This window comes from Molothrus ater, chromosome 20 (genome assembly GCF_012460135.2).
Source record: "Molothrus ater isolate BHLD 08-10-18 breed brown headed cowbird chromosome 20, BPBGC_Mater_1.1, whole genome shotgun sequence".
Classification (NCBI taxonomy): Eukaryota; Metazoa; Chordata; class Aves; order Passeriformes; family Icteridae; genus Molothrus; species Molothrus ater.
In genome coordinates, this window is record NC_050497.2 from 5253414 (window position 1) to 5276696 (window position 23283).

The 23283-nt window shown below is 49.9% G+C and overlaps 1 protein-coding gene across 1 annotated transcript in view; it reads right to left on the reverse strand.

Moving 5' to 3' along the window:
- Window positions 1-1502: 1502 nt before the first annotated feature.
- Window positions 1503-23283, reverse strand: part of MEGF9 (multiple EGF like domains 9) — a 48287-nt gene continuing 26506 nt past the window's right edge. Inside the window, exons 3-6 of the mRNA XM_036394216.2 lie at window positions 14280-14419; window positions 10783-10926; window positions 9608-9880; window positions 1503-6435 (exon numbers count right to left, since the gene is read on the reverse strand). Of these exons, the coding sequence (XP_036250109.2) occupies window positions 5987-6435; window positions 9608-9880; window positions 10783-10926; window positions 14280-14419 (1006 nt within the window). The 3' untranslated portion in view covers window positions 1503-5986. The remainder of the gene's footprint in view (window positions 6436-9607; window positions 9881-10782; window positions 10927-14279; window positions 14420-23283) is intronic.

Genomic DNA, 23283 nt, shown 5'->3' on the forward strand with positions numbered 1-23283 from the left:
GTCTATCTTCCCTGGAAGTGTTCAGGGCCAAGCTGGCTTGGAGCAAAGCTGCTCTGGTGGAAGGTGTCCCTGCCCATGGCAGCAGGGGAAATGAGATGATCTTTTAGGTTCTTTCCAACCCAAACCACTCTGTGGTCCTGTGATTCCATGTATACACACAGCCAGAATGGAACATTTCCCTGGGAAATTTACTGCACTGCCCAATGTTTTACAAGCTGCAGTAGCACCAGGAAGCTGCAAGGGGCAGACAGGACTGGGAAATGTGTTGTTTAGAAGCAGTTAACAACTTGCCTTCGGATAATCTGCTTAATGCTGTTTAACCTTAAATTCATTAGTAGCACATTTGGGGAGATTACACTAAACCCTCATGCCAGGAAGCCGTGTTGGAACTTTCCTCCTTCTCAAGGCAGCCTGAGATCCTTCCCACCTCAGGCAGAGTCCTAAAGAGAGTCTGGGAAAGGATTTCTGGGGAGTGCAGTGGTAGGGCAGAGCTGAGCAGGACGGGAGCCAGCTGCTCGCTGTGCTGTGCCGTGCTGGCACAAGGAGGGCTGATGTCACCAGCAGCTGAACACGGGTCCCCCTCACCCTCCTGTTCTCACTCCCTGCTCTGGGGACCTCATTCAGACTCAGCTCTGCCTCCTCCTCACACAGTTCACAGCAAGATTCCTCCTAAGTTAAGTCATGCACAATCCAACTGCTCTGCTAATGCAAATCAGGTCTCGATAAACTCCCTCGAATTTCACAGTGTGGCCCTTCCTTACACAGCTCTGGCTCAGTCAAACATCTGAATGAACACTTTAAAAAAACCACGTGCTCCCTCAGTGTATGAAGCCTTACCTCTCCAAGTTCTTCGCTTAATAAGGGCTGAAGAGTCACACACAGCTTTCACCAAAAAAGAGCCTTTAACAGTTCTGTTTGCAAAACAAAATCAATTTCCTAACTCTGCCAAGTGAGAAGGAAATGCAAGTTTTCCACAGGCCCTACTGAAACACTCCCAAAACTGATGCCACAGATGTGGATTTCAGAGTATCTGTAACAAAAATGGCCTTTGAAAGACATCTGTGGTCATGAAGAAAAATCTGATACAATATATCCCTCACCCCATTTCCAGCTTTGCTCTGAGGGTTTCCGTGTTAGTGATTCACATCTCTGACAAAATGTGTCCGTGTGAATGACACAGAAAACAGTGGGAAAACAGTCATTGCCAGTGGGGCTCCCAACCACAGCTGAGGGCTGGGATGGTTCATAGCAGACACAAGAGATCAGAGGGCTCATTTCTTAGCTGGATTTTCCAACACAGAATGTCAACTGTGCTTATGAATATCTGTGATAGAAAACATTTTTGTGCCTTGGTTCTCATCTCGCATACAGGGGCATAATGAAGGAATAATTCTTTTGGAACAAATGTTATTACTGGGATGAGATTGGATTCAATCCTTTCTGTCACTGGGAAGACTCTTGCTGAAATTCAATGAACAAAAACACAAATGCAAAAATCCAAGTGGCATAGATACAAATTATATACATTTATTTTTATTCATTTAAATAACATTCTTCTGTATAAATTCTGACATATATTCAAATCATACACTTTTTCTTTTTAGAAATGCATTTGTAAGCATAGCATATGCGTGGGGGATGCCGTATTTGGATGCAGAGTGAGACTGATGGGTTTCAGATGGGAGCAAGTACAACTTTTAAGGCCCACATTTTTCTTATTTTAATCCATTCCTCTGACACATAAAGAGCAGAGTCCTGTGGGAGCTCACTCTAAAACTTCACTTTAAAGAGAAAACTATTTTTATATCCTTTATTTAAAGGAGACTGTGCAAACTTTCTGCCACATTTACATTGCCTGTAACACTGAAGAGGATGATGCTGCACAGCAGTGGTTAACTGGCCCAGGATACCTGAAGGATGCTGGATATATCCCCTCCTCTTTCCTAAATGCCTGCTAAGTTTGCTCAGCCTGGTCCAAGGGAATTATCATTCCAGTGGCTGACATCTCCTGACAGCTCCCCAGGGCTAGTGCTCCTCATAGCTATTTCCAGCTACAGTGGTCCACGAGGCTGGAGATCATCTCTCCTCATTAGCTCAACCACTTTTCTGCATGTCTGCTGCTCACCAAGTGCTCCCCCAAGCTGAGATCCCTGCAGGTTGTCCCAACTCCTGCCCCACCCCAGCTCTGTGCCCTTCATCTGCTCCTTCTGTCCCTTTGCCTTTCCTGCTGGGCTGGGTTTGCCCCAGCCAGACCAGCTGGGCCCTCACCCTGCCAAGGATGGTGCCTGGAACTGCTCTCCCACATCCACCACCCCCTGCCCTGTCACACGTCCCCTCTGCTCTGCAGCTGCTGTCCCATGCCATGAGTGCCCTCTCTGTGACAGCCCAGCAGCTGGCCAGCATTCCCAGGCAGAAGGTGCTGCAGTGGCCATCAGGAACACCTCGTGTACCTGGATTGCCACCTCAGCCCCACAAGTCACCAAGATGCCCTGCCCTGACCTCACTGGCTGCTCAGCTGGGCCTCAACACAGCCCTGAGAGTCCACTTCTGGTTTTGCTGCCCTTACCCCACCCTCAGGACAAAGCTCAGCACCTGGGGAGCCTCACGACAAGCCATGCCACACAGCATGGTGCTGGTGGCACAAGTGTTTGAGCTCTGCCACCCCTCCAGGTACAACCCAGCCCAAGGTGACTGGAGACAGAACCAGCTCAGCTTCTTCCTCCCCTCCTGTGGTGCCAGGGGAACTGATAAGAGCATGGATGATCTGATCTCACATCACCAAAGGCAAACATGAAGCTGTTTCTTCTTTCCCTGCTGAGGCACTGATCTCCTTTTATTACTGTTGCTCCTGTGTGCCAAGGCCTGGGTGGCAGGAGGTGGCTGCTGTGTCATTCTGCCATTTGACAAGCACGGTGCCAGTGCCACATCCTCACTGTGCTGCTCCCTGTTCAGGAACATCCTGTGCCATCCAAATCTGAGCAGCCAGGTCCCCCCGCCCATCCAGGCTTCCCATCACATTTCCTTCCAGGCTGTCTCCATCCTTTCATCCAGCTGTGCAACCCACAGGCAGCAGCTGTCCCACCCTGCAGGGCATCCTGACTCCTCCTCTTCCCAAACACAAAGCCTTTGGATTACTTTGGAGGTCAGAAGCAGCCCAGGTGCCAACACCTCCTGTGCTGTGGCAGGCAGGGACTAGGAGGGCTCAGCACCTGAGCCCACGCTCTGCTGGAGCAGATGGTCCCTACTTCTACAGTGAGACAAAATCCAAGCTTGTTCCTGTTACAAAGCAGCCCACAGTCACAGCAAAATTTAAGGAAGAGGTGTTTTGTGGCAGAGATTTAAAAATCTGCTAAAGTATTTTAGAAACATTAAAGTGAACAACCTGTCCTTCGATTTGCTTGCTAGCATCAGTCCCAGAAGCCAACACTTTCTTAATTACCTTTCCTCACCCATGAAGTGACCAAGTGCAAGTGTATCACTAGATCAGCACCTCTAAATAATTACAACTTCCAGGAAATTTTCTGGTTTGTCACCACCCTGCTCTTTAAAAGTTTGATGAGTAACTCAAGGATTAGCAATATCCAGATTTTCTCTTCCAGTCCTCCCCCGTTTTATAGCTAAAAGTAACTCTGCTCTGAATGACATGAGCCAGATTTATTACCTGAAGAATGGGACCTCACCCTGGCCCACTGCAGGCAACAAGAGCTTTTCCATCAGCTTTTTTCCATCAGCTTTTTTCCATCAGCTTGGGCCTATATGCAGTTCTACATTCTGCCCTCATTATTTCCCTTGGTCATCCTTAACAATTTTCATTCTGACTTGCCATGCCTCAAGTTTAAATCAAGCAGCAAGTTTTTGAGGCAGAAATGGCATCTTTGAGCATGTGTTTGAATCACCTACTTCCCCCCCCCGCCAAGTTTCCAAAGATAAGAGAAACCTCCTCACAGCACTGAAAAACAAATAAATAACCAACATGTTCTCTCTACCATTTCTCATCTGGAGAAACATTCACTTTTTCCTGGCTCAGAGGATACATCCACCAGCTTCTGTCTCACCATTGCCCCACCACACACAGCAATGCAGCTGCAGCTCTGAGGCTGGGCAAGAGTGAGGGGAAATATTTGTTTCTTGCCCTATTTCCATGCAGTAGTTTGATTTGCAGGGGTGGGAGAGATGGCACAGCCCCTGCCCCGAGGCACACACACTGCAGGTACCAACCCATGAGCTCCATGGTGTGACCTCCCTGTGCAGTGCTGCCTGTGAGTCGTTCTCTCTGCTAACAGCCCACCAGCCTCCCACCAAAACCAGGGAAATCTGTAAAACCTGTTCCCTGCAGTGCTTTTTTAACAGCTGACTCCTCACCATCACCTTGTGCTATTTTAAATTCTGAAAGCATCTGTGCCTTTTACCTTCCGAGCCCCGAAGCGCACATCGGGTCCTGCGAGCTCCTCATCCCAAAGCTGCTTCCACCCAAATCCAGGAGACCTTTGGCCCTCAGGAGGCCAAGGGCTGAGCTCAGCCCTCCAGCAGGTCCCCTGTGCCATGTCAGCTCAGCAGGGATGGCACTGGGATCCCTCCACACGATGAGCACCCGCTGAGGAGAACCCCAGCCAATGAGCCCAGGCTCTCAGGGTGTTTGTGACAGTGTATTTGCATTTTGTAGAGAGACTTAAAAGCAAGGAATACACTGGTGCATCCAGCTTTTGGACACCTACTCAGCTCTAGTCATGGCAACACTGGTATTCACTCTGTATTTGAAGGAATGGCAAAATTTGACAGATACAAGTAGGGAGCACTCACATTTTCTCTAAAAAAGAAGTTACTCAATGACAGTGGAAGAAAAGCTTTAAGCAGTTGGTGTTTGCCAGAGGCCCAGCTCCAACAATATTGCCATCTCATTTACAGTATTTTAAACAACCCTCATGATTTTTTCTTTTTTAAACAATGTCACTAACCGCTGTACAATTAAAACCTAGAGGATAAAACATGACCTGGGGAATGGGGGAAGTTGGGGAGGGGCTCATGATCTTGTTGTTGGGGACTTTTTGGTTGGTCAGTTGGTTGCTTGTCTTTTTTACAAATAATTACAAATACAATTCCAAGAAGATATATTACATTTTATATACAGAACACACCATTTCTATCAGGGTAGGGTAGTAAGCCTGGCTTTTATTTTTACATGGCAACCCTGAGATGTCTTGTCGTCTTCCCTTGCACAGAAACTATACAAGTTCATTAACTCCTTCTAGAAAAAAATGGATTGCTATGTCTTAATAGCATCATCACCCTGTATAAATACTCAGAAAGGGAAAAGCTTAGTCTCTTCCCAAACTCAAATGTTCTTAGGATTTTATTCCCATTTCCCTGCTTAGTGGGAACAGATAATGGTGACTTTTTCAGTGTGCAACTCACTCCTCCTACTTGCCTTTTGGTAGTACGGTAGTACAGTGAACAATTACTTCCCTTTTTTTTTTTTTTGTTTTTGGTTTTTTTTTTTTTGTTTGTTTGTTTTTGTTTTTGTTTTGTTTTTTTGTTCTCCTTTTCAAATAAGTTTCTGTCAGGAATGAAGATGATGCCTTTCCAAAGATCTGTTTCCTGAAATTCCACTGTTAATTCATGAGCTACTTCTCAAACTAAAGGATGAAGACACAAGTGTTGGGTTGGCTGGAAACCAAGTAGCTTCTGACTCCTCATCGGGTTCTGCTTTCTCCACCCCACCACCTCTTCATAAAAAAAGTTGCAATTCAGTTTATAACAGTGAATTCTATGGATCTTTATGGAGAACACTGAATGCATTTCACCACACTACCTGAAATTCAGGTGTACTACACTGTCTCCTGTTCACCTGCAAGCTACAGCACGCCTTGCACCAGAGAGTATCTGAAGCGCAAATTCCTCTGCGTGGAGCCTTGGCACGGATCCTGATACCCCTTCCACGAGCCCTGTAACTTTTTGAGAAGCAAACTTTGGAACAGCTGGATGACTTTTAAGCTTTAAAATTATGCATGGGAGTCGTCAGCGTGAGCTGTCCATTGGGGGCCACCTCATTGCCATCATCTTCCAGCAGCCCCGACACGTCAGCGTTGGGAATGCTGTCGTGGTAGCTGCTGAAACTGATGTTGTCCTCTTTGAGTTCAATGGTCCAAAAGGGAGCATTAAGTTTTCGGTTCTGATACTCACGGTACATGTAGACAGCACCCACAAAGCCCATCAGCAGGACCACAACAATGATGATCACTGTCAAAATAATGATGTTAAACTGAGTCCATGAAACATCTGCGAAAGCAGAGGTGCTGTTGTCAGAGGAGCTTATAGGAAATATTGTCTGTAGAGTTGTTGGTGACAAAGTACTGTTTAGCACTGCCGTGGAAAAGGATGTGGCCTTGGTGGTATTTGGAGCAGAAGTTGTAAACTCCCTTGGTTCTGGAGTGGCTTCTACAAAACAAATTTAAAAATGATCAATAAAAACATCTGCTGAGCTGAAAATCGAACACAAACGTAAGAGATTCGACATTTATATCACAGTTATTATGGCAATTAAGGCTACACTGCTAAACTGGTATTTTTTCAAAGCCATTTAGAAAATGTCTGTCCAGGGTTGTGTGTGGGTTTTTTTAATATAATGCTGTGAGCAAAGTGCCCACAGGACTCCTCTGACAAGCCTGGTGCTGAGGGACAGGTGCAGCAGTCACGATTCAGGGTTCAATACAGGAGCTCATGATGACAGCAAGTCCCAGTCCAGCTCCTGTTCAGACCAGGAAAATGGAGCTTTACCAAGCTCAGCAAGTTTAGACTCTGAACCAACATGTCCCTTGGTGTCTGTGTGGGCTGCACACTCAGACACAGCAACTCCAGGAGTTTAAACCATTCACAACCAGTGCACCAGATGTAGGACTTTGTTCTCAGTAGTATTATTTCTACTTGTACAAACAAGAAGATCAAAACTGAAGAAATGAACCACAAGTACTCAGCCATCCCAGGATTTTGCAGTGGGTTCAGTGTTTGCACCACTTTAGGTAAAAGGGCAAAATAACCTCAATTCTGCTTTTGAATGAAGTCATACACAAGCCACACGGAGATCCCCAGTCTACACAGCCAGAAGCAGGAGGTCACCAAATCACAACAAAAAAAGAAGCTTTTGAACACAGCAGAGGCCAATTGGGATCCTGGTTTGGTTTCAGTTGCTGGCATAGGTGCCCACAGGAAGGGTCAGAATATGGGAACTACCAGACTGTGCTCTGTCTTTTCCTAAATAGCCAAGAACCTGCCTTGCTTCCAGCAGCCATGGGATAAACTCCCTTTTCAGTTCAGAGTCAGGTTAACCTTGAGATCTCAGAAGTGGGATGTGAATTCATTACGCCTGCACCAAACCTGCTGAGCTACAGGCCTCAGAGAGCACCACAAATCTGTAGCATTAAGCTCACAAATGTAGCTAATAAAGCATTTCCTCACATGAATAACCTGATCTATTTTAGATTCTCAAGTTCAGGCAACAGGAACACTCCACAAGCTGAAGCCTCAATCAGCCAGAATGTTCTCTGCACCTATTGCTCCACAGGACTCTCTGCATCCTCTTTCCCACTCTCTTCCTGCCAAGAGAAAAGCAACTTCATTTTAAATCCATGTACAGCTGCAGCAATTACAGCTGATGGTGCCATGCTGTATAGATCCAGCTTCCAGCTCTCCTGAACATCTACTAATTATGACTGAGGAGGAGAGTCACTTCCGAAGGACTAATTTCGCACTAAGTTCCATCTCCAATGGCAACAGGAGCCGGAAATATTCAGCACATGTCCTGCCACGGGCCCTCAGGGGAACTCCCACAAGTTAACTTTGGGCTGTCACATTCCCAGTTCAGGCAACTGAGAAAGAAATTCCTCTGGAAGGGGCATCACACACCTGACTGAGGTTCTGCTCAGAGTCCCCTCCCTGCAGCAGCTCCTCTGTTCCCTCAGGCTGATAAGGACACTCAGGGTGCTGAATGCCAGAAGGCATGACAGGCAAAATTTTGCAATAGGAAGCAACATGTCAGGAGCAAGAAGTTCCTGGAAAACCTCTGGCTTTGGGAAAAGGGCATGAGGAATTCAGTCATTTCCAAATTCCTTCACCAACACTCAATCCCTGGCAAAGCTGTAAGTAGGGAAAAAACAGAACCAAGACAATGGCTGATTCACCAGCAAGGAAACAGCACTTTTCTGGGCTTTATGTGTGAGTCAGCATCAGCTCAGGGCTGGCAGGGAGGCCTGGGGTGAAGACATTTCCTGGCACTCCCAGGACCGTCTCGGTGAAGTGCAGGGCTCTGGCCCTGGCGCCGCTTCCGGGCCGTGACACGGCGCTGCCTGTTCCGCTGCCGGGGCCCTGCCAGCTCTCCAGATGTCCCCGAGCAGCTCCTTGAGAGCAGCAGCTGCTCCCTCAATGGACTGCTTTGGCAGCTTTGATGGGAGCCTCACATCCAGCCTCACATCCAGCTGCTTGATTGAAGCGCCGGCTCTGCAGAGCCGCTGCTGCCGCCTGCAGTGGAGCAGCTCTGGCAGGAGGCCACGGGCCCAGCCCTGGGGAGGCTGCGCTGCTGGGCAGGGTGGCACAGAGCCACAGTGCACCAGAGAGAGTCCCTGCTGTGCCACCCCACGGCAGCAGGAGCACCACCTGCTCTGGGGCTCAAAACACTCACCTTGGTCCTTTGAATATCCTCTCTATGTGCCTTCACAGAATCACAGCATAATGAGCTTGGAAGAGACCTCTAAGATCATCGAGTCCAACCTGTGCCCTAACACCTCAACTAGACTGTAACACCAAGTGCCATGCCCAGTCTTTTTTTAAACACATCCAGATCATGGATGAGCTGATGTAAAATTGCCATTTCCAGCCCTGTTACAGCTAATGAGCATCCAACTTTGTTGTACTGATCATCTCCCTGAGCAGGGAAGGACTCTGTGATTACACACCCAAGTGAGCAGCACAGGAGTGAAAACCACATTAGCACCTGATGGAAGATCTGAACTGAATCTCTGTCCATGACAAGGACAAATTTGTGCCCAAATACTTCCCTGAACTCTGGGTTCTTTCATCTTATACATCACATTGGTAATGTTTCCATGCATGGTGTGGGACATCCACCATGAAAACCAACCTCCACATAACCAATTAAGGAGCAACTCCAGAACCATTTTCTCTCATTGTACATTAAATACACTACAAATGGATTGAGGTTTTTTCCAGTTTGTTCACTAGCAGTGTCTGCCAGGGTCTGGAATCAGGGTGGTTACAGAGCTAACTCTAAACCACCCTTCAAGGCCAGGAGGCACCAACAACTGTGTGCTGGAATTGGAGGTGGTGGAGTCACCGTCCCTGGATGTGTTTAAAAAAGCCTGGATGTGGCACTCAGTGCCATGGTTTAATTGATGAGGAGGTGTTAGGTCATAGGTTGGACTAGATGATCTTTTCCAACCTAATTTATTCTGTTATTCTGTTATAAAGATGTGGTTTTCTTGTCTACACCAGAGTCCAGACGAATCTAAACTAACACGAACAATTACCAGCATTCCCTCTCCAACCTTTGTCCAGCTGCACAGTGAGCCTTGCCACTGACTTGAGCAGCATTTTTTACCTTTCCTGGTGCAGTTGGTGCCCTGGGAGTCCCTGCTGTAGCCCTCCTGGCAGAGCTCACAGTGGAAGCCCGTGGTGTGGTACAGGCAGCCGATGCACTCGCCGCTGTCGGGCCGGCACACGCTGGGGGACAGCCCCGGGTCCACGTTCCCGTTGCACTCACACCTCATGCAGATGCTGTCTGAGTTGTAGTAGCCCTTGTCACACTGGTTGCAGTTGAGGCCAGTGTACCCTGGTTTGCACTTGTCACACCTCGGGATGCTCTCGCCAGGCTCTGCAGAACACAGAAAGCAAAGCAGGGATGTGCCACAGCCCTTGCAGAGACACCCCCAAAATTGTTCTGTGGGGTTTGCTCTGAGGGACTGACCACAAGGCACCCTGACAAAAATCAGCAGCCACAAGTATTGACCAATCTCAAATTTTGAGCTGAAAACACAATTTTTGAACTGCAGCAGTTTCTCTGTTAGTAGGGGAAAAACCAGCTTTGGAGAGTTCTGATGCCTTTGTACCAACCTCACAGAGCAAACTCAGCACGTTGCTAAGGAAATAAATTATTATTCCTGAACATTTCCATCTCAAACAGGCAATTTCAGAGAACAGCTGGAACTATATCAGGGATGCTTGCAATCCAAAGGAACTTTTGGGCCTATACAAAGCCAGAAGCAGCTTGCTTGCAAAATTGATTAGGGAAATATCAAAAAAAGTCTTAGATATGACTATTACAGCTCTGACTTGTCTCAGGTACATTGGAGAATCTCTGCATGGAGTCCCATGGAGATGTTCAGAAGCAGACTCAGAAGTATGGAGGGCTACATGGCACTGCTGAGCATCTCCTGCCCCCCTCCTGGCTGCCATGAGCTCAGCAGCTTCTCTGCAAAACTTTGCAGGCTCTTCAGAGCAGACTGCAGCAGCAACACACTGGGAGCTGGAACCAGACTTTAAGATCCCTTCCAAGCCAAACCATTTTGTGATTCTGATCCCTCCCCTGCACAGCTGCTCTCACAAGAGGTAACACAAGCACCAGGGACCCATCACAGCAGGTGCTGCTTGCAGTGCCCACAGCCAGGAGCTCCACAGGCTGTAAAACACCTTGCTGGGCTGACACACTCTGAGGGGCAATGTAACTGAGGAGAGCAACCTTCATTATGAGGAATTAGAGCAAAACAAGAGGCTCACCTAAGTGGCAGGTGCCAGTGGATGCCACAATGGAGCAGGGGCAGCGCTGGCAACCGTGGGCAGGCGGGGTGCTGTGATAGAAACCCTCCTTGCAGAGCTCACAGTGCTCCCCCTCCGTGTTCTCCTGGCACTCCAGGCAGGTGCCTGAGGAACAGAGAGGAGAACAAGCAAACATTCAGCAGCAGGAACTGGAGCAGAACATTTGGAGCAAGAATCCACGTGGAACACACTGAATTATCAGAGCTCACAGGTGGTTCTGGATGCCCTCTGGCCAAAACATGAGCCTGGCCTCTTATGACCTTCTGATGCTCATCCCCTCGTTCCACACACACACACAGATAATGTGAAAAAGCAGGTGGCCCCAGCAGAGAGGCCCCACAGCTCACCACTAAAAGGTCACTGCAGGTAAACACAAGTTATCAGTGTTAAAATTCTCCTCAAGGAAAGCAGTTTCAGTTTGCATTTGTACCAGTGAGATGGAACACTGATGCTGAAAATCCCCCACTCTCATGAGGGGTCCCTGAGGTTTATGCCTTTAGTTTTTTGTGTGCAGCCTCCTCCTGTACACCTGGGCTGGTGGTCAGGGCTGAGGACGTGCCACTGTCTTGCTCTGGGGGCAGGCAGCTCCATCCTCCCAGTGTGGCTCCAGCTCCTCCACCCCAGGACAAGGCAGCAGCAGTGACTGACCTTCCCAGAGAAGCAGAGAAGAAGTGGGGACTCACATGAGCCACCTGCCCTTCCTGGGGAAGCCCCTGAATCAGAAACTCAACGTGCCGTGTCTCCACTGGCGCCGTCTCCTAATGGCCTCCAAATTGCATTTTGATACTACTGTGACCCAGAAGAAAAATCTCCTTAGTTACAAAAGCACAGCCTCTATATAAAGCCCATCCATCACCAGGAACATGCTGTAATTCAGCTGGCTGCTCGGTGAGGTGGCAGGGAGCTGAGGGAAGATTGGAATAAATCCCATGTACCAGACAGAGTCTGCAAAGGCAACAGCCCTGTCTATAAACTGGGGTGGCCCAGAGCAGTGGGAGAGCACAGACAGATCCACTGAGCTGACCCAGCATTGCTGCTGGGGGATGGAGAAGTCTCATATCAACATCAACCACAGGAAAAAATCCTGATTGAGGTTTGTGCTGACTGTTTGAAAGACCAGAGCAGATTTTCTTATTAATATCACAACAGTTTGGCTCCCTCACAATCCTGACACGCCTGCTGCTCCTCAATTCCCACAGTGATGACTCCACAGCCAAGCATCCCCAGGCAGCCTGGCATGTCCTTGCAGCCTTGCCTGCTGCCAAGGGCAGGAAGCAAGCCCAGGAAGTGGCTGATTCACCCACCCAGCAGGGCCCTGCCAGCACCCCTTGCTCGGCATCACCTCCCACACACTGTTTGCTCTTCCCTCAGCAGCCTGTCAGGCACGAGCCAGTGGTTTTTGTGGGAGAGATGTCAGGTTTAGAAGGGAAAGTTATCTGCTGTGCTTGGTTTCTCCAGCTGCAAACCTGGATCAGCTGTTTCAGTGGGATGGATGTCTTGGACAGGGAAGTTCATCTGCCTGGTCACAGCAAGGCTGCCTTGGACAGTGCTCCCCAGGCTCTAACAGGGGCATAAATCTGGAATCACACCTGTGCTGCCTCGGTCATTTCAGCACCAATGTCTTTCCCATCAGCAGAAATCACCCACATCCATCTCCAGCAGCCCTGCAAATGGCTGTGTTTCCCTGAGTCAGCAGCTGCTCAGCCAGGCAGAGCATGCACAGGCATGCAATCAGGTATCACTGTGGAGATCCTTAATAATTAATAGCACTTCTCATCTTGATAATGCCCTCAGGAAGGATCAGACCCCACAGGACCCCAGTGGGGAGCACCAGCCCACCTCAGTGCACAGACCCACCCTGGAGTACAAGGGTCGTGGCAGAGGAAGTGCTGTCAGCTGGGGAGCTCCTGCTGCCCAAGTTATTTATTTATGCCCAGTAATTTCAAATATTCCTCCTGGCCAGAGCGATGCCAAGCAGGAGCTGGCTGCAGAGCCAGCAGAGGGAGCCCAAAGTATAGCATGAATGGGAAAAAACTTTGAAAATTGGACAAAGGCTACACAGAATTGATGTAAAGCTGGGGAGGTCACACAGAGTGCAGTCTCTAGAGCAGGCATCTGATCTAACTTTTAATCAACTTCGTTCTCTGTTCTGGTTTTGTTTGGTTCCCTCAGCCACAGCAGCAAAAAGTTTCTGTCAAATCAACAAGAGGTCATTAAACAAAATGAGGGGTTTTCATTGCAATGCTGTGGGCAGCACTGGGCAATCCCAGCAGAAAGAGCAGCCCCATCCCAGGAGCAAGGTCTGTGCTGGGTTTTCTTTGATAAATCAAGAGCAGGAGGAACACTGAGGGAACAAAAAGGAAGAGCAGATTATCCTCCTCCTTCACAAAACCCACACACCCAGCTCCAAATCAGTGAGACAGCTGATGTGTGCACAGCTTTAGTGACAGCCTTGTATCCCTCAGCACTGGTAGGACATAAGCACACAGAGTTCAGCATAGAGTGAATGCAGTAATTCATGCTCAAGGGAACGCAGGAATTCACCCCCAGGGAATGCAGACCCAGTGCCCACGGACCAGGGCATTCCTCTGCTGCAAACACACAGCCCATGAGGGAACCTGGGCATTCCTCTGCTGCAAACACACAGCCCATGAGGGAACAGACGGGCACAAATTGCCCAGAAATACCTGATTTCATGAGCTCTGCCTCTCTGCCAGCAAATTCTGCAACATTACTTTTAATTATTATCCCTTTCTAAGCTCCTGGACAAGTATTACAGAACTGCCTTTCAGCCTGGAGGTTTTGAGGAGAATTTGGAATTTGAAGTGAGTGCTGTGGCTGAAGTGGGGTTGTGCAGGCAGTCCCAGAACTGCTCCTCCAGGATCTCTCCTCCCAGGTGAGATTACAAAGCAATCAGGCTCCCCCTGCTCTCCCATAAGCTGTTCAAGCACAGCTGCCTCGACATTTGCACTCCATCAACATCTGAGTGAGAGACAGTCAAAGAAATAATCAGGGAAAATGAACAAGGCCAATTTATAAGAAGTGGGCAGTATTAATTAGATGCTGGCAGTTTTTAGCAGCTCTAATCCTGTTATCTGTGGCAGCAAGTCCCCTTACGTCAGTGCCAGCCCAGGGTATGTTTCCAGGTAAACAGCAGCTAAACAAAAGGTCTTTAAAAGCCCATGTTGTGTGTTTGTGTAAGTGCAGAGAACAATAGAGCCCCAGTTTTGGATACAGGCTGCTGAGTTAGGGCTCTGGGCTAAAGCACACAGCCTTTACTGCCTTCCTTCAAAGGAGACCAACCCCAACCCTGCATTTCCATTTCAGCTTTAAGGTAAAGATTTTGGGTGTGCAAGGCAAAAAGATGTAGATGAAGGGGACAAGAGCAGAGTGTGCTGAATGAGAAGAGAAAAAGCAGAGGCAGAGGGGGCAGGTGAAGGACAAGAGGCCATCATCACCTGTGGAGCTGTTGCAGGTGTGGGAGAGGTTGTTGCACTGGCAGGGCTCACACCAGCTCTCGTTGAACCTGTAGAAGCCCTCACTGCAGCGGTCACACTTCAGGCCCGTGACTCCAGCTTTGCACTGGCACTTCCCAGAGCTGCAGGGGGAAAAACAAACAGTGAGATCTGGCTGTGCTGGGAGGCATGCAAAGTACAAACCTTCAGGCAGGGTTCTGCACTCCCTGTATTCCTTTCTGCTGGAAGCAGGACATGAAACCCAGGGGCAACCATTTCCAAAAAGTGATGGGGACTTCAAGAAAGGACGAGTGTCTGCCAAGCCAGTTGCCCTGACAGCAATTTCCAGCTGGGCACCAGAAATCATTGCTCATTCCAGAAAGCCTTGGCCCAGAGCCACTCCCTTGCATCAGCCCCAGCAGATGCTCCCACAGCCCCTCTGGAGTCCCTGCTACACCTGCACAGCCCTGGGTTCTGAGGCACATCCATGGTCACTGCCTGACCCATCCCAGAGCACCCACCTGGTTCATCCTCCCCCCTCCACACCAGTGCTGAGCAGCACCTCCCAGATTTTCGTGTGAGCAGACAATTCCCTGCTCAGCAGCTGCTCTGCTGGCTCCCCTGGGAGCTGGGGCAGCAGCTCATGTGTCCTGCTTGGCTCCAGCCAGGGCAGGTGTCAGCCACCTGCACTCCCTCCTCTTCTCCTCCACCATCCCATTTATCCTTCCCCATCTCCATGGACCCCTCTCTCCAGCTGAATCCTACCCAGTAAAGCCAGGGAGAGACAAGAGAGGGTTCTCCCCTCCCCAGGAGAGGCTTCCACTCCAGCTGACCCAGACAGGAGCTGTTTACTTGGGCACAGTGTGACTGCAGGGAGGGTGGAGCTCTGCACTGTGAACACAGAGGGCATTGCTGGTGGCTGCCATGAGCAAACAAATACCAGGAGCTATAAAAAGCAAAGGTTACCCTCATTCCTTTGGCTTTCTCTGCTACTCTCTCCACACAGAGGCTTCCAGTGCTTTGCTTTCATAACAGACTTCATACACTGGCAGCATTTAGCTCAACTCTCAGAGGAATCCCAGGAATGGATAAATGCTCCTTCCCATCCAGCCCTGGGCACAAACACTGCTGGAGATGCCTCATCCCACCTGGGCACTGGGAACAGCCAAGCCAAGGGACAGAGAGCACCCAGTGCCTCTGCACATCCCTGGGGGCACCTGCAGGAACCCCAGCCCTGCCTGCTGCAGGGAACCACCACAGCAACCCAAATAAACAGCATTGGTCCCCTCCAGGTGATGGATTTATCTGCAGAGGGGGTGATACAGACAGACAGACCCACAGACAGCCCTTCCATGCTGCATCACCCTCTGAGCTCTCCCCTGTGTAACCTCCACCCCATTCAAACACCTTTGGAACACCTTTTCAAGTCAGCATTTCAGGGCTCACTGTGCCTGCACAAAGCTCATCCATTGTTCTCCCTCTGCTCCTGGAAAGACTGAGCAAGGCACAATTTGCTCCTAAAAGCCTCCAGAAAAATCTGCTGATTAAAACTAATAGATGTTTGATGCACTGCTGATGTGTTGTTTTTAACTAAAATGCTGTAGATCAAGATGTTTTGGTCAAGACATTGCTTCTGTTAGAAATTAGCATAATTCAGTATTTCTGTTGTTTGTTTGTTTGTTTGTTTGCCAAAGGAAAAGGAACTACTCACCAAAATATGGACCTCAGCCCAAGGGGCTACACAATTAAATACCTGCAGAATCTGAAATCTCAAGGATATTTAATGGCCTGATTACAAGAAGAAGAAAGAAATATGATGTTTCCTTGCTCTCCAGGCCATTATCTAGAAGTGCAGCAGGCAGATGCAAAATTCAAAGGCATGCTGGTAAGCAGCTCAGTATGTTTGGCTGGTAAGCAGCTCAGAATGTTTGACTTTTAAAGAGCTTTTCACAAGACCCAACATTAATCCAAACGTTGTCACAGTGTTTAAAATAAGCGCAAACAAAAAGCAGCTTTTTATGATTTGCTCCTGACTGCTACTGCTATTCCTGTAAGAGGGCAGGGACAGGCAGGGAAAAGCAAGTGCTGTGGGGAGGAAGATCTGATGTTGAGCCTGAAAACACATCTCTTGGGGATGCAGCATATGAGAGGGTTTTGTAGGATCAAGGATTTGAGCTGCATCATCTTCAGCCTCCCTGGCTTCCTCCTGGAGTTCAGAGAGCTCTGTTTGACTCCCTCGTGTCCCTGACCCAGCCTTTTTCTCAATGACACCCTCCTCTTCCTCCCTGCTTCCACACAGACTCCCATTTCATTGCTTTCAAGGAGCTTTATTTCCCCAATGACCCTGCTGGAGCTCAATTCAGGATTTTGGGGCACGGTCCCTTGATTTTACTTGTTAGCTTAGAAATAACAGGAAAGAAAGCTTAAAAAAGAAGGAAAAAAAATAAAAGACTGTTTGGAAAGTTTGGTTTGAATGCCTCTTGAACAGACCTTTTCTCAACATGTTACACATGGCACAGAGCCAAGTCCTGCATGTGCAAGAATTAAATCACTCAGCAAATATAAAGCTTTGCCTGTGGTCATTGCTTCCACAGAATAAAGCCCCCTTACAACACTCCTTTTTATAGCTCCAGCCCAGCAAAGTCTGTCAGACACTTTTTAAAGCAAAGGTCAATGATATAAATGCATTGAAACCACCAAAAAAAAAAATCCTGTTAACAGACCAATTGTACCCATAAAAATCCAGAAATTTGAAAGAAAAGACCCACAGTTTAATACTTGCACAGTGAGAACTGAACTGGATTTTGAGTATCAGCCAAGAATTTCTTTTTGGGGAGAAGTGGGGAGAATGAGGGGGATGGGAAGAGGGAAACGTTTTGATGCAGCAACATCAATTACTCAACTCCACTTCAGAGGATGATTAACCCCTCTGAAGCCAGCCAACACTCAGCTCTCACAAAGAATTGATACAAACATCTGTTGGGATAAAACCACGCTTCCAGCAATCAAAGTCTCCTGCCAGCATTGGTTTCGACCAGATTTTTATGAATACGCTCACTCTGGGGACCGTGTAGGTGGTGTGTATCACCATCACATCATCCATCAACTTTACAGATGTTTCCTACTGATTAAAACCATCACCAGCACATGAGGCACTGGCCAAAGGAGCAGGCAGTGACTGCTGGTCAGGGACAGCCCCATCCAAGGCTTGGATCCAGCATGGAATGATGTGACCCTCTGGGGACAAGGGCCACATGCCAGGTTTGGGACCCCCCCAAGGCAGGAGCTGGTTCAGCTGAGCACCCTCAGGGTCCCTGTTCTGCCTCAGGAGACAGCCTGGGGCTGGACTAGGACACAGCCACCCCAGGCAGCAGCATTCCCACAGCCACGGGGCAGGGCAGTGTAAATAAAATACTGGGGCAGGGGACAGCCTACACCCCAAATTATGTCTCATTTCCAGTCCCCACAGCTCCCTTGCACTCCTCTCAAGGGGAAAGAGCCACAGGATCCCATCACTTGCCAAGGGATTTGTGCCACTGGTGGCAACCAAATGTTCCCTGAGCGGTGATTTTAGCCAGGACTGCAGCTTTACAGGTACAGAAGTCAAGGGGACACACCAGAGACACAGAGCCCTCCCCTGGGCACTGGCAAAGAGGACTGCAGGCAGCTTTGATTCACCTGCAGGTGTCTCAGGAGCAGGGCACAGAGAACAGGGAACACAGAGCATCCTGCAGATGATTTCCTGCCAGGTCTGGTGGCTGGGGAAGGACACAGTGAGGGGCTGGGCTTGGGAGCTGGGCAATGCCCTCACTTTGCACAGGAACTCAAGGCCTCACCACAAGGGGAAAAAAAGCATTAAAGTGGCTGTGATCTGAGACAGAGCACAATGTGCAGCCACATCTGCAAGGGGTCTCCACTCCTCCTCCACAGAAACATCTTGATTTTAGCAGGGACATGACAGGCACAAGATGGATGGGAGGATGAAGGACCATGGCCTTAGGGGCTGTTGGGAGACAAGCTGTGCACAGTTCATGGTCTAACAGAAAACCCTCACCAAGCTCCAATCATTCCTCTTCTTCCTTTTCTTCTTTTTTCCCCCCAAGGAGGAGCAATGGAGAAATTAATTTTGAATATATTCCCAGACACCAGAAAAGCCCCAGTCAGAGCCCAGGGACTCCCTGGCCATGTCAGACCCAGCCAAAACAGCACAGCACCAAGCCCTTGTGCCTTGATTTTCAAAAGATGTGAGATTGGTCAGATTCTGGGGCAGAGGCAGAGAAGGAGGGAGCTCCCATGGGTCTCACACCAGGGCATGCCATGCAAAACCTACAACAAGAGTTTTTCCAAATGCATTTATTGTTTTCCCCTTGAAGCCCAGAGCACACCCCCACCCTGCCCAGACCAGCATCTCCCCAGGAGAGCTGGGCAGGGCCACACTGCCCTAAGAAAGAGGGAAGTGAGGGCTATGCCAGCCCTTCCTGGCCATCTCCAGGTGGCACCTCCAGCTTCACCTGTCCCCTGGGGAAGCCCCAGGGACAGCAATGTCCCTCAGCTGTCCCAGCAGGGCACGGGGTGTCCCTGGAACAGCCACAGCTCACAGCAGGTGCTGTGGGAATGAGGGAAATCGTGTTGAACCATGAGCATCTTTAAAACAAACCCCATGAAAAGGCTTTGTCACACTTTGATGGGATAAGACAAAAGGATTCTGTGCAAGGTTAGGAGGATTCAGAAAAAATGTCTCCAAAAATGGTGTGTTCCTCCAGCAAGCCAGGCTCCTTTAGTGCTGATTTTCTGTGGTGTCTGACAGCAGCCAGGGCATAAATCTCTCTTACACCTTCCTGGGCAATGTGAAAAAGCTAAATGCTCCAAGACACTTTGGTGGGAAAGCAATGCTGTTAACACTCAGAATCACTCAGGTGAAAAAGGCCTCCACAATCACTGAGCCCCACCTCTGATCATCACCAGAGCACTGAGTGCCATGTCCAACCTGCTGAACACCTTCAGGATGGGGACACCTCCCTGGGCAGCCCTCCCAATGCTTCACAACACTCTCCATGAAAAAATCCTTCTGATGTCCAACCTGGCACAGCTTGAGGCCACATCCTCTCATCCTGAGGATACCCAGCACCCTCCCAACCCACCTGCTGACTTTTCTGTCAGTCAGAATATCAGTGAATATCAGCACATGGGGAAGGGGAGAGCAGGAAAAAAGCCCCACACTGGGTTTCTCCTCCCCACTCCTCAGCTCAACCCAAAGCTGCTGGTGGCTGAGGTGGCTCTGTGGGAGAGTCAGTGGGGCCAGGGCCAAGCCCTGCAGCAGCCACTCGCTCTGAGCCCCTTTGTGGAGGGCACAAGAAGCAGAGCTTTATGGGGGCCAACACTGGCCCATTGTGTGCCACATTCCTCACTCCGTGCTGGGGCAGGGCAGCTGCTTTGTAGGGCAGGAGCAGGGACACTTCAACACTTCACAGCTCTGAAAGGCCACTCTGTGAATGTCAAAGGGCCACCTTGTCTGGCCACCGCCGCCTCCACAGCCCCAGCTCCCCAGCAGCCAGGGAAAGCCAGGAATCTCCAGCCAGGGCTCTGGAAAGCCAGGAATCTCCAGGCAGGGCTCTGCAAAGCTGGGAATCCCCAGCCAGGCCTGTGGAAAGCTGAGAATCCCCAGGCAGGCCTGTGGAAAGCTGAGAATCCCCAGGCAGGCCTGTGGAAAGCTGAGAATCTCCAGCCAGGGCTCTGGAAAGCCAGGAATCTCCAGCCAGAGTTGTAGAAAGCTGGGAATCTCCAGGCAGGGCTGTGGAAAACCAGGAATCTCCAGGCTGGGCTCTGCAAAGCCAGGAATCTCCAGGCTGGGCTGTCCCCTCCAGGTGAGGTGCCCTTGAAGGAGGGGAGGGGGGCAATGGAAAGTCCACACTGAGCCTGGAGAGGGAGGCTGGATGGGATCCTGCACAGTTCCATGAGTTCCTCACTCACAGCAAAGTCTCAGCCTCAGCTGGTGGGTGCTGGATTCCCAGAGGATCATGTGCAGGGATGGGCCAGGGAGCCTCAGTGCAGAGGAGGACACATCAGTGGGGTGCCAGGGAGTTGGGGTGGTCTCCACTGAACACCCACTGTGCCCAAAGGGGTCCCTCCATCCCCCAGACCTCTGCTGGTGCCTCTGCTCAGACAGCAGAAGGCTCAGGGTACAAGCAGTGCCTGGGCACCACCTCTCAACCAGAATTTAGCCACAAAGGCTTAAAAAGTTGAGCCCATATTTCTTTTTGAGGGCAGTCAGTGCTTGCCAGAGCAGCAAAGTTTGCAACAGGCAACACAGGAATGGCAAAGCCTGCTCGAAAATCCACAAAATAACAGGATTTCTGAGAAGCCATAATTACCATAGGGGAGATGATAACAATCCACCTTTCCCTGCTGCTGTGTCCAGTCACTCACTCATTTCCCATTCCTGCCTGCAACTGAATAAAAATGGGTTCAGGTGCCTTTACCTTCCTGTGGGGGGAGAGAGAAGGAGGAGAGCTAATCAGATATAAAGGATGTGAGAGGCTGGAATAGGGGAGAGATTTAGATAATTAAACCATGCAGAAAAATAGGCTTTAACAGGGTATTCTTCTGCTTTTCTGACGTCCACATGTAATAATTTCCGCTACAAAACACGATCTGTTCTCTGCAGAGTGATGCTGACAAGGCATTACTGGGGATAATGAGCCACCAGTTGTGCTCATCCAATCTATAAAAGGGAGAGCAGTCTTTTTAAAGAGAAAAAGGGGGTTTGTCTGGTTTTGGGGGGGGTTTAAAGCACAAGTCCTTGAGGATTTCAGCTCCCAAGGTCACATCTCCAAAGGGGAGCAGTGCCTGATGTGGTTTACTGGATTGCTGAAATACAGCAGGATGGAAAGGGATCCCACGCAGAAGAGAGACATTTCAGAAGTGTGATGACACTCTGCAGACAGAAAATGAAGACTTTATCTATGCAAAACAACAACTCCATCACTTCCCCCAAATAACCTCTGGGGTCTGGGATGGCCAGCAGCCCTGCAGGCTGGTGAAGCTCCACAAAAACCTTGAATCTCAATGGACCTACATTTCCTGACCACTGCAAAAACCCCACCCAATCCTGCCTCACATGAGGTTCAAGGTGTGTCCACACTGTGCCACACCAGGCTGCCCCCCACAGTCTCTTTGCTCCTTCCCACATCCCACCAGCTCCACAATCCCAGTGTGTGGCTCTCCCTGCCCAGCTTCCCAAGGCCCCCCAGAACCCCCAGCCCTCATTCAAAGGTCTCAACAAAGCACTTGGTCCAGGCTCTTGCCAATCCCCACGAGCTGGGGCCACAAGATCAGCCTCTCCACACAGAATCCCACCACAAAGGCAGCACACAGGGATGGCCACTGCCCTCCCTGCTGCAGGGGACAGCCATGCCCAGATGCTGCCAGGGACACTCTCCCTTCACTCCTTTTAACATGAACACATAGCCTGAGGTCCCCTCGAGGGGGCAAAGCATCTCTGAATTATCACTTAGGTATTTATATGTGTGTTATCATTTTTTCTCCTTTTTTTCCACTGGAAATGAGTGACAGGAGCTCTCTCTCACATGACTTGTGCCCAGCCTGCAGCACAAGCCATGCAGGAATTGGGATCACAGGGCTGTCTCTGCAGCAGCAATAAGGAAAGGCTGCTGGGTCAGCAGAGAAGCAGAGCACTGCACCCTTGGGCATAGGGTCTCAGCCCACAGCAACCAAAGGAGACCAGACATCACCTTCAAGCTGTCTGCTGGAGCTCTGCTTCCCACTGCCCCTCTGCTTGTGGGGAAACTGAGGCACAGGCAGAGGGAGCAACTTAGATTGCTCCACAGACCCCAGTTTAACAGATATCTGTTTGCTCTAGGGACAGTGGCAGCATATGTGGATGATTAGTTTAGAGCTTTTTGAAGGAACTGGGAAAACCCTAACCCAGCTTGGATGGTTAACCTGGGTCTAGGTAAACCATGTGGCAAAGGGAGAGGTTCAGGGGAAGGGAGGTTCTCAACCTCTCTCAAGGGAGAGGTTCATGTGTCAGGGGAGGTTCAGGCTGGATACCAGGAAAAGGTCCCTCCCCCAGAGGGTGTTGAGTGCTGGAAAAGGCTCCCCAGGGAATGATCCCAGCCCCAAGGCTGCCAGAGCTCCAGGAATGTTTGGGCAACACTCTCAGGCACAGGGTGGGATTGTTGGGGTGTCTGTGCAGGGTCAGCAGTTGGACTGGATGATCCTTGTGGGTCCCTTCCAGCCCAGAATATTCTGTGATTCTGTGATCCCTAAAACCCCCAGCAGCCACAGCTCTCCCCTTGTTTCCTGGCACAGGTACTGCTGCATCACTTCTCTCCCCTAGAACCAGGACAAGTTTAAAAAGCAAAACCTGCCAGGGAAACAGGGAATTGAGGTCTGAACCCTTCTGCCAGGCAGCAGCATCTCATAGCAGCATCTCTGCTTCACAGCTCCACTCCTCACTCACATCCCAAACCCACAGGAGCACCCACGCAGGGCCAGCTGCTCGTGGGCTAAACATGCTGCCCCCACAGCTTCAGGAAAGGAAGAGCCACTCACACCCCAGTGCTGGGCTAGGAAAAGTTGGGATAAACACCTCAAAGGAGGCAAATCCAGGCCAGCCCTCCTGCAGATGAGCTGGGTCACACTGGGCTGCCCTGGGCCAGTGTCTGCAGTGCCACAGGGGGATGGGCAGTGCTGCCAGCAAGGTAAAAATAAACAAACCAAAAACTGCAGAGTCATCTGCCATCTCCTGCTCCCCAGGAGGGGGATGCTGCCTCATCCAGGCTGGGGCTGCCTGCACTCCTGGTCCTTCCAACCCCACAGCCAGAGGCCAGGTTTGCATGGAGAATTATCTCAGGGTGCGTTTAAAGAGCTGAGCCTGCACAGCTCCTCACGCCAGGGCACGAGGGCTGCAGAACCAAAGGCTCCCTCACCCAAACCTCCTTCCCTCACCCTGCTCATCCCAGCTCTGTGTGCTGGCTCACACTGC